General features: G+C 42.4%; 1 protein-coding gene and 1 pseudogene across 5 annotated transcripts; both read right to left on the reverse strand.

The window, feature by feature from the left end:
- Positions 1–316: 316 nt before the first annotated feature.
- Positions 317–7,162, reverse strand: LOC144710103 (ubiquitin carboxyl-terminal hydrolase 5-like; annotated as a pseudogene).
- A 143-nt stretch (positions 7,163–7,305) lies between these two features.
- Positions 7,306–9,973, reverse strand: LOC144710477 (tubulin-folding cofactor B-like). 5 transcript variants are annotated; one of them, XM_078584271.1, is made up of 7 exons: positions 9,665–9,973; positions 9,166–9,298; positions 8,902–9,053; positions 8,691–8,809; positions 8,236–8,296; positions 7,621–7,705; positions 7,306–7,534 (listed from the first exon to the last, which is right to left on the reverse strand). In XM_078584271.1, exons 2-7 carry the CDS (start codon positions 9,265–9,267, stop codon positions 7,493–7,495), a joined length of 561 nt encoding a protein of 186 aa, XP_078440397.1. In that variant the 5' UTR covers positions 9,268–9,298; positions 9,665–9,973; the 3' UTR covers positions 7,306–7,492. The 5 variants fall into 5 exon arrangements, with proteins under 5 accessions (XP_078440397.1, XP_078440396.1, XP_078440398.1 ...); XM_078584270.1 differs by having other exon boundaries at positions 9,166–9,511; XM_078584272.1 differs by adding an exon at positions 7,944–7,980 and having other exon boundaries at positions 9,166–9,973.
- Positions 9,974–10,724: the final 751 nt, after the last annotated feature.

Here is a 10,724-nt window from a genome sequence, read left to right on the forward strand (position 1 = left end):
CAGTTTACAACTATTGGTCAACTGGAAGAACCTACCAAACTACGAGGAGGTTACATGGGGGATGATGATGATATTATTGAAAGGCAGTTCCCAAAATTTCCCATTAGATACTAACTGGTCTTTGAGCAGGACAACACTAATTAGGTTCCCCCTAGAAGCTATCATGAAAAGAAGAGAAGAATGTGCCATTCAGCAGGTGTGAATGATAAGTCACGTGCTGATTCACATGCTAAGCTGGCTGGAGTTGATCAGCAATCAAACTCTTTCTTGATTTTTTTTTCAAAAAAAAATATCAAACTCTTTCTTGATTTCTTAATCAGAGTTGTGGCTTGTTTGATCTGCTGTAAGCGAATCTCTTCAGATGGATGACTAACACTTCTGGCAGTCTCCACAAATCTAGTTTTTTGATTGCTTGCCTCTGTTCTTTGCATCACTGGCAGTACCACATTTCTTCGGGGACAAGGGGCTATTCCTTCAGGAACGCCTCCAGACATGCATACAACGAAAGGGGCTCGCTACGGGACTTCTTAGCAACAGGCCCATACTTAAGAACTTCATGTAAATTTTCCAGAACTGATGTATCATAGTTTTGGAGATCCTTCTGAGACCAATCAATGAAAATGCGCATAGAAGACAAAGAAGAAGGTGCCCTGACTATTTTTTCCTCTCCAATTGACAGATCAATGTAAACATTGTTCTCATCAATCATGTGGAGAGGTAATTTAGAAGGAATTTCTGGACTTGGTGTCTGGTGATCTTCACTTGACGAATCACTCATACTTGCATAGTCTGAGCATGATCCACTGGGTCTTATTCCTTCTGTTCCGGATACTGGTTTCACTTTTGTGGTATTTTTTTGTGAACGCACCATCGGCGACAGCATTTTCTGAACAATCGACTGGATATCTCCCCTTGTGATTGCATCATTTCTTATGATTGATGTGACAAGTGGCGTGCCGTAGGGTCTCCAAAAAACAGAGCCAGTAGCACTTCCCAATTCCCACTCTTCATGTCGATGTATCAACTGAAGATAAACAGCATCGGCCGTCTTTTTAGGAAGCCTATAAGCAGCAAGATGGTCATCATCTTTTATGGTGGATAACAAGACTAATGGATCTTCCAAGAAATGGTGTATCAAGTGCCCACGTATCTCAGCAAGCAATATCCTTTCTCCATTCTTCACAGAGCAAGCAGTGCTTTTAGCTTGAGTTAGTTCTTTACACCAGCCTTGTTTAGGCACACTCACAGTGCACGGAGTAGGAGGTGCACTTCCATCACTAGCGAAGACTGTGACAGTCATCGACCGACTATGCACCGACTATAACGGCAACGACAGGTACATGAATGGATAAAATGTAACTGAGACCTTGTCACAAACAGGACACACCAGCGTTGACTTGAATTGACCCTGGCACACATCAACAATAATTGAATCATTGCGTGAAATATGATTTGGCCTGAACTCATCAGCGACCTCTTCGTCTGGTCGCCCATCAACATCAATAGTCTTTATATACGGCTTATGCTTCACGCGATTAAGATCCTCGTGAAGTCCATCAAGAAGAAACGCTAGAAACTCCTGTGAAGCGTGCTGACTATAGCCACTAAATTGAGGTACAAACAGAGCAAGTTTGGTCTCGAATGGCCGAGGAGAAACAGGTGTGCGGCCAGGAGGCCATAGTTTAGTAAGCCAAGATTTAGTAAGCCAGTAAGACCAATAGAAGCTCCATGTGTTTGATGACTCTCAATAAGTCATCAAATATTTAGACTTTTAAGCATTAAAGCATCAAGAATATCTAGTTAATTCATGTGAGTTGTCATGCATATGCATTATTTAATAAAATTACTAACCCCACTTGATTCTTCGAATCAAGTGGATTATATTTGACATTTTTTGGTTAGTAAGTTCAGAAACAGGTTAAGACAACCAAGGAGGACGTCAAGGATCAACAGGAGCTGGCGAAATCTCAAAGAAGAAGAAAATTCCGAAAATGCCCCTGGGCATGTGTTAAGAGAAACCTATAAATACTCTCTTGAGAGTTCACTTTGGGTTGTCCAGAATTTTCTCTAAGGAAGCTAGGGCTTGGAGAAGAAGGTTTTCTGCAGACCCTCCAAGGCTGATGAGCATTGGAGCTGGGAGAGAGCAAACTAAGGCATCCCTGCTCAAGAAGATCGTCGACTCGCCAGACACGGGGTGACACGAAGTCGGTGTGATTGCGTTGGTTCAGTTTGTACTCCTCTCCCTCTTAGACAGTCTCAGTTGGGGCTGCAAGGTTCTTCAGCATTTCCCAATCAGAGTTGTTTGGTTTTTAGTTCGAAGATTTTCTTGTCGTTTAGAGTTCATTTTCTTTTCCCTCTTAGGTGTTTGATTTCATCCTCATTTCAATCCACAATGCTCAATCGATTCTCTACATAGCATTCTCTCAAGTTTCGTTTAGGCAGGAAGAGCATAGCGGGGGCGGCCAAGGTTTCTGTGCGCAAGATCGACCTGCACACAGCCGCCCGTGCGTGAGAACCCCGCGCGCGAGCAGCACCGTGCGCAGGGATCCCACGCACAAGCTACGCCCGCGCGCAGGCTGCGCCGGCGCGCAGAAATAGCCGCGCGCAGGACAAGCCCGCGCGCAGTCACAGCCGCGCGCAGGCCACCCCTGCACACAGGGCACCGCTGCCGCGAGCGAGCACACCCCTGCACACAGGGCACCGCCTGTGCGCAGGGTGCTTGTTCTTTTGCCCCAAAGAACAAAAGCAGTACCGTCAACAAGAAAATTCTTGCTGACGGTTCTGCCCATTCCAATCCTTAAGAACGCTATTTATAAACCTAACTAGAAACAATCTAACTAAAGAATTAGTTGAATCAATATTTGGAAAGTATCTCTGTAATTTGACTGAAGAATTCTTTATAGAGATTAACACTCAGAGTTAGAAAATTAAATAGACTGATTTGCTGGAAAGAAATTCTCTGCTTCCTTTACCGTCTCCCTGTGGATCGACCCTCACTCGCCCTAAGCTGTGAGGTTATAAATTTGTTGTATAAGCTCAATCCTCACACACATCAACTGATAAATAACCAGTAAAATCACCTAAAAATCGAGTTTATCAGTGTTCCCATGCCATTGGTTCCCAGGGAATTATCCATGTCACTACCAAGAGATGCCAGGTACTGGCCTTAAAGTAGCTCTGAACTGCAGCTTCTCGGAAATTTTTGCTAGCAGATAAACCTCTAGGAACTGATAAGCTTGACTTACTGGGCTCTAGAAGCATGTGAGTGGCATCTTTATCTACAAACCCATTATCCTGCACAGAACTCATGCATCTGCTGTGTGTTGATCCATCGTTGTACTCTTCCACAAGAATCTCTTGGTCCATCTGTATGTTTGAATCGTCAAGTGTTTTATCCATGTTGTCCATTAGGGTATGCTTGTGCTGACCATAATAGTCCCAAATGGAGACCTGTTTCGATAATAAATCAAAAATCTCACAAGCTTTTCTATGAAGTTCGCCCACAGTTTCCTTTTTAATGATTCTAATAACTGCACGATTCCCCTTTGGCATCATAAGCAATTGAAGACGCAAAGGGTAGACTTCAATGGCCAGCTCAGGTTGTTAAGAACCAGAACTTATAGCTTTCCGTGCTAATATGGGACCGCCTACATACCATCCATATAATTGCTTCCAAACTCCTTGAGGCAGCAGTATATAATCACGACCTTTGACAAGTGTGTCATGAAGCTCTATTCCCACATTAGAAACTTCAGGTGTGGACTCATTAATAAGATCCGAGTTATCAATGACTGATGGCCTCTTGTGCGCAGCTGAAGAACCCTCAAGATAGTGAGATCCGTACGGGGAAGATCCATTATTCACTGAACTTCCTACTTCCTTGTTTAAGTAATCTTGCTGATGTTCTTTGCGCCAAACAAAAACATAGACCAGAGCGATTAGAGAAAATATCATTAGCATTCGGAAGGTGCTTATCAATACTTCTCCTCCTGCTATTTCGTTCTATTTTCTGATCTTAACTTCATTCTATTTTCTGAGCTTATAAATATCAGTTTCGTACCCTTTTCTGTATCTTATTTTCTACTAGCTAATATTTATTCTTGTTCAGCAATAATGATTTTTTTTTGAAGTTATTTTTCACTGATAAGAATCGTTTCAGTGTGACTGATTTCCGTCGATGCCATGCTACATGATCTGTATTGATAGTCAGGAAGTTTTGTAACATATAGAACATGGATCAACGTTGTTCCGTTTGCCCTGCATCATCCAGTGGTGTTCCAAGAAGTTTGAACAGCAATAAAGACTTGATTTTGGCTTCGGTAGAAACTCAGGCAGTATATGTTGGAGATGTCTTTGACACACTCGAGCAAGCACGTGAGAAGTGTGCCGAGTATGCCAAATGCCCCTTTGGTCAGAAGAGTTCCAAGCACCTGAAATTCATTAGGTTCCAAAGAGAGAGGAGGACATTGAAATGTCAGTGTCCATTCGTAATTAAGCTGCGTTTAAATATAGCATTGGGTGTCTATGAAGTGTATCAAATAAATAATCAGCACAATCACGATCTTTTTACTGAAGTTGAATTGGCCCATATGCAGCAAAGTCTCTTCATTCCGGAGAAAGTTAAAACAAAAATACTAGAGTTAAACGAACTTGGCATGCTCAATTGCTCTCAAATCAAGACGTTGATAGAGCATGAGCATTTCCCAGATGTCGCAGTTACTTGGACAAGCAGAGACATTCAGAATTTGTTGCAAAAATCTTCTAGTAGAGCTCACGAGACTAACGAATTTGTCAAATTATTGAAAGAGAAGTCCAATCACGGTTGGCCCTTCAATTTCCAATTGAACGATGACACACTTCGCCTGGAGAGAATTTTATGGATTTCACGTAATGGCAAAGAGAAGTATGTGCAGTTCAACGATGTTTTAGAAATCGATGCTACATACAAGACGAATCGCTTTGGCATGCCTTTGGTGTTGTTCACAGTGGTCGATAACCACGGTTTAACAGTGTTGACTGCTGGTTGTCTTTTGTCCAATGAGCAATTTGAGTCATACTCTTGGGCTCTTCAACAATTTCGATCATATACGAATCTCGATCCCATCGTCTTGTTTACAGATGGCGATGCGGAATTGGCCCGAGTTACTAAGGACATTTGGCCAAGTGCAATCCACCTACTGTACAGATTCCACATTTCCCAAAATATCACTCGTGCTCTAGCTAGCTCTTTGAGGGACGATCTCAGCGGATTCATGAATGATTTCTGGAGGGTTGGCTCCATTGAAGACGTTGATGAGTTCGAGATGGAATTTTCAACATTGAAGTCAAAATGGCAAGCGGCAGAATCGTATCTTCGAGTTCTTGAGGGAAAAAAGAAGCAATGGGCATTTGCATACACACATGACCACTTCGTCGCAGGTGTGTCTTCTACGCAACGCCAGGAGATGGTGAACTGTCAAATCAAATCTGCGTTATTGTCTAATTCGTCTCTATTACGCATTATTGATAGATTCGATGTAGTCGAAACAAGGTCGCGAGAGAAGTTGTCCCAAGCTAGGCTTTCCACCAAGTTCTCCCCATCATCAGTGGATCCTCTAATTAATGGCGTCCTTCCTTCACTGACAAATTATGCCCAGGCTCTTCTCAAAACTGAATCAGGAATGTCGCTTTCATATACCTGCGTTGTAGATGATTCCAACGGTGAGGGATACTTCCTTATCAGTCACAAAGATTTTCCAAACAAATTTCGTGTTGTGAGGATATCCATTGGCTCCATTGAGCAAAGTACGTGCTCCTGTGGGAAGGCGATTTGGCTTGGTATAGTATGCAGGCACATGCTATGTTGTTTTCGCCACAATAACATATTATCATGCCCTATATCAATGTTTAATCGTCGCTGGAAATCTGTTTGTGAAATAGTGGATGTTCAGTCTGCGTTCATCGATACTGCACTAGCTACGAGACCCAGCACTGAAGTCAGGGGTACACAAGGAATGTCCGAAGATCAACGTCTGTCTGAACTAACGGCTCTAACGAAGCCCGTTTTACACCGTTCAATTGGAACCGAGAGCACATTTCAGTTGTACAAGGCATCAATGATTGTTTTGGGTGAAACTATTGAAAATAACCTACATATGTCACATTGTGCGTCATTTGATTTAGAGGAAGATATTGTTAGAAATCCGTTGAGGGCTCGGTGCAAGGGACGACCCAAAATAGGGAACAAGCGCTACATAAGCATGGCGGAGCAGCTGCAAAGCAAAACGAAGCAGAGGGGTATCACTTGCTCTAGCTGCGGGCAGAAAGGGCACAACTCCAGAACGTGTACAAGAGTATGATTGTTTACTAGTCAACTCCGTCATCACCTATTACGCAGGTATTTTTTGTTATTCTTCTATTTCTTCGTCCATCTTATTTCATAAATGTTGTGAAAAACTTTTGAGTTATGTGTGATTTGTCGTTTTCAAGCGATTTTGTATTGGGAAACAGCTAGCCAAATCTTGGGTTTTTATTGCAATGTTCATAATTTTCACAGATTTTCGCCTTCACTTGCTCATATATATGTTTACAGCGATGACGGTCTTTTGACGGGCGCGATCACCGAAACGTCAGATTTCAGATGATATATTTGTCCTGGACGCTAAGTTTATTTTCGTTTCGATAAAATTGTGGACTTCTTTACGGTTCGTCATTTTCAAGCAATTTTATATTAGGAAACAGCAAACTTAATCTTAGGTTTCTCTTGGAGCGTACATATTTCTTGCAGTTTTTTTCCCTCACTGTCTTTCACTTTAAATGTGCCTGCAGTACGCCACATTCCTCTCCTACATGCCGTCGGTTTTCGACTCCACCATCTCTCAGTTAAATCTGCAAGCGTTTCGATCTTTATAAATGATAGATAATTCCTAATTTCAATATAATTGCCCGGTTTTTTTTACATTACGTTCTAACCCTTTATTAACATATTGCGCAGGCTCAACATTTTCATGTTTTCAAGCAGAGAATCAAAGTCTAGAAGAATTTGACAACCATCAGAAACTATGCGATCGCAGGCCCAACTTTGTCGCGACAACGCTAGCAGCACGCAAAGTCGTCTTGGCGGCGTCGATCGAGGACACCGAGTCTCTAAGTCGCCAAAGGAAGAGGAGCCAAGATAGCACATCTAGTCTCCTTCTCCCACTAACTCGACCACCATTATTGTAATAACTGTATGTTCCGTATGTTCGCGTGTTATAATATCAATTACTGATTTCTCATTCTCATTTTGAGTGGGACTAGTTGGGGGGAGAGCGGAGACTTCTTTAAAGAACAATTATTTATAGAGATAACAAGGTTAGCCCCACGGGCCGGCATCAAATTACATAAATAAAGTGAGCCTTTGTCTCTATCAGCTCTGCTTCAGAACAAGTAAACGGCGCTTCCACCCTTGCCCGGCCTGCCGCCGCCTCCTCCTCGGTGCCCCTCGCCTTCGCCCTCGCCTTCACCTTCGCCTTCACCTACGCCTTCGCCTTCGCCTTCGTCTTAAGTCTTTCATCTATGGACACATGCACCTTTAATTAAATTCTGTTGACCGCTTGACAGTAGCTTCAATTGTTTTTAACATCAGGAAACCAATCATACCTGAAGAAAGAAATCCAAGTCACTTTTGAACACTCCAACCCCAAAATCAAATTTTTTGTTAGAAACTCCCCAACGAAGATTTCCCCTGCACATGAAAACTCTCCAACATTAAACAAATCTACGTTACATTATTACCCAGCATTATTAAGTTCAAAAAATATTAACGTGGAATTCCATGTGATATAAAACTTTGTACCCACCATCCAAAGTGTTTGCATATGAGTTCGTTGAAATTCAACATAATAAAAAGGACTCACTACCCAACATTCAACCAGAGAGGGGCACATTTTTAGCCAAAGTCATCAATTGTAAATAAAACATACCATTATAGCCGGGTTGTGTAAGCATCTTCGAAGGTAGCTGGATTGGGAGCAGAAGAGATCAGGATTGAGTGTAGAACGAGAGGGAAGGGAGTAGAGAGAAGGAAGAAAGGGGGTTTGAACAAAGAAGGGAATTTGAATCAAGACGATAAGAGATAGAGAGAGAGATTTTTGCATCATTCAACTTTGGAATCCGTTGCACATATTGTGCAACTGATACACAGAATTGTGCAACTTTAACCAGTAAATAACAATGTGAACCTATTAGCATCACGAAGAGCTAAAGAAATCTCACTTTTTTCCAGATGTTACGCTCCCTGATGCAGCCAGCTTCTCTCTAAATTTCCTGGACTTACCTGCAATGATTTTGTTTAGTATCCTCCTCCTAACAACTTGTTTTAAAATATATTGATTATTTTTTTTTTACTGCATTGTTTTCACAATGCTACTCCCTCATATTACAAGAAGAAAACTACCAGGACGATGCAAATCCAGAGGTAAAAAAGAGGAATGCGCTACAATCCCGCTGAGGATATATCAGAGCTACAAGACACTAGCAAGAGAAAGAGAGAACAAAATGAGTCAGAGGAGTAACCACCCCCACCCATTAAAGAAACAGTTCGTAAGTTTTTCCTACTCACAAAGGACTCTTTAGAATGATACTGAGACTTGGCTCCAACAATCAGTTCTCCAATAAGAGAGAAAACCCATGAAGTATTTAACTCCACTAAGAATACTCCATACGCTTACCACCAAGTTTATTGTAAGCTTCATCAGAAATGGTATACTTCTGTACATGGGATGTGTCCTCCAGCCACCCTCCAGAGGTTAAAGACGATGGATCAAGATCCACAATGAGTAGCCGATACCTGCCATCAGACCAAAACCTGGAGTAGATGAAACCACGACAGATCAAGGAGCAGGAAGAATCAAAAGAGGTATAGAAAGAGAAAAGCAGCACCCATCCGGAGGAGAGAAGAACCCTAGAGGTCTCGAGTCGTCAGAGAGATCAGAGATCTTGATCCCTGAGTGATCATAGAGTTCTAGCCGCATGGATTCAACAGAAGTGCCGCATTTCTTCCATAGCTTGACTTTCACAGCGGCAATTTTTGCCTGTGGAAAAGAGGAACTTCAAATGACGTCGAAAAAATAACAGATCATGCCATGCAGATCATCAATTGTGCTGCCATTTGAGAAACTATGGAAGGAATTACAGGAGGGTTACATCGCCCCAGAAGTGGACTTCGTCGGAGAAGGTCTTCAGATTGAAGTGGGTAATGTGGAGGATGACGGAATCATTTTCAGGTATCTGGAGTCGAGAACCCATTTGAATGGGAATGGCACTCCTTGCTGTAGATCTGAACAAGCAAACAGAAAAACCAAAAACAATTCAGTACAGAATAAACACTAGAAGGGCCTCTTGGGCGGTCTGAGGCCTAAGAACGTGGTCACGGGGGAGAGATCGGAATTGGCCGTCTCTGGATTGTTCTTTGCCATCGGACATGAGCCTGCGACGAAGTTTCTTGATGGGCAGTTGGAGCTGGATTCTGATGGGTATGTTGTAAAGAAGCCTGGAACGACGAAGACCAGCGTTTGTACGAAAGACCGGGCAACACTCGGGGAAAAAAATCCTTCTATTTTCCTCGAAACCAAGAAAAAAATCGAAAAACCCAACGCAGAAGTAACGAAAATGGAATCAAAATGAGTTGTATTCGGATGCTAACCTGTCTCCCCCCAATGTTCTCTACGAGCCCCGAAGCAAAATCGCCAAATAGATGATAAATCAAAGAAAACACCACGCCTATGCCAGAATCCACGCATAAACCCTAGATATACCGTCTGGATCTGATAGATCGGACGAAATACTGAGATGAACAATCGAACGCGGTACGAACAGCGCGAGATCTATGAACAAAGCGCAAGCTCCCTTGATCGTTCTTCCTCAGATCTATCAAATTCTTGGCGTAGAAACAACTGACGAACGAGAGCGCGGAGGGCTCGCCAGAGGGCCGCACGGAAGAGAGCTCGACAAGGTGAAAGGGGCGGCAAATTTTTTTTGAAAAGAAGCCGGACGGGTGAGAAAGAGACACCAAATGTTTTTCCCGCGAGGGGCAACCGGTTGCCCAAGAGAGAAAGAGAGGATTAAGAACCTCCAATGAGGGCAGGACACGTGGTTTTTTGCCACGTGTCCCGGTTGCCCGAGATTCCGTCGGGGCAACGGGTTGCCCGTGTAGCAGAGTCCTTAATTTTTTATGAATTTTCAAATATTTTTGGAAGGTTTCATTAATGAAGTTAATTACCCATTAATGAAATTAATGAGGAATGTCAAAAGGCCGAAAAATTTGAAATTTGGCATTTAATAAAAACCTTTTCGGAAGGTCAACCGTCGGACCCACCCTTTGACCCTTTAAATTCCTTCTTTAATTAAGTTTAACTTAATTAATTATATATATATATATATAATTCTTTCATTAATGGGTAAAATAGATAAAATTATTTTTTTTTTGTTTAAACAGGCGACGTGGCACAACGGTAGAGTGCCACGTCGCAGACTTTGAGATCCCGGGTTTGAATCTTTCGCGCGCCGGAATTTTTCATTTGAAAAATTGCGGCGTGCCACGTGTCAAATACAATATTTTTTATATTGTATTCAAACAGAAACGTGGCCCAGTGGTGAGATGCCACATTGCATAAGGGGAGGTCGCAGGTTCGAGGATAGAGAGTGCCAAAAAATATATATATATATATATATATTCTTTTTCTCTCTTTCGCGGACCCGACCCG

This window comes from Wolffia australiana, chromosome 12 (assembly GCF_029677425.1).
Source record: "Wolffia australiana isolate 7733 chromosome 12, ASM2967742v1".
Classification (NCBI taxonomy): domain Eukaryota; kingdom Viridiplantae; phylum Streptophyta; class Magnoliopsida; order Alismatales; family Araceae; genus Wolffia; species Wolffia australiana.

Bases quoted from the DNA above. Each gene is read 5' to 3' on its own strand.
- LOC144710477 (XM_078584271.1), bottom strand. From the start codon at position 9,267: ATGGGTTCTCGACTCCAGATACCTGAAAATGATTCCGTCATCCTCCAC. The intron at 8,810-8,901 runs GTGCTGCTTTTC...GTCTGATGGCAG, and splicing joins TTCTTCTCTCCTCCGGATGG to GTATCGGCTACTCATTGTGG. The intron at 7,535-7,620 runs GTATGATTGGTT...ATGTGTCCATAG, and splicing joins ACTTGGATTTCTTTCTTCAG to ATGAAAGACTTAAGACGAAG.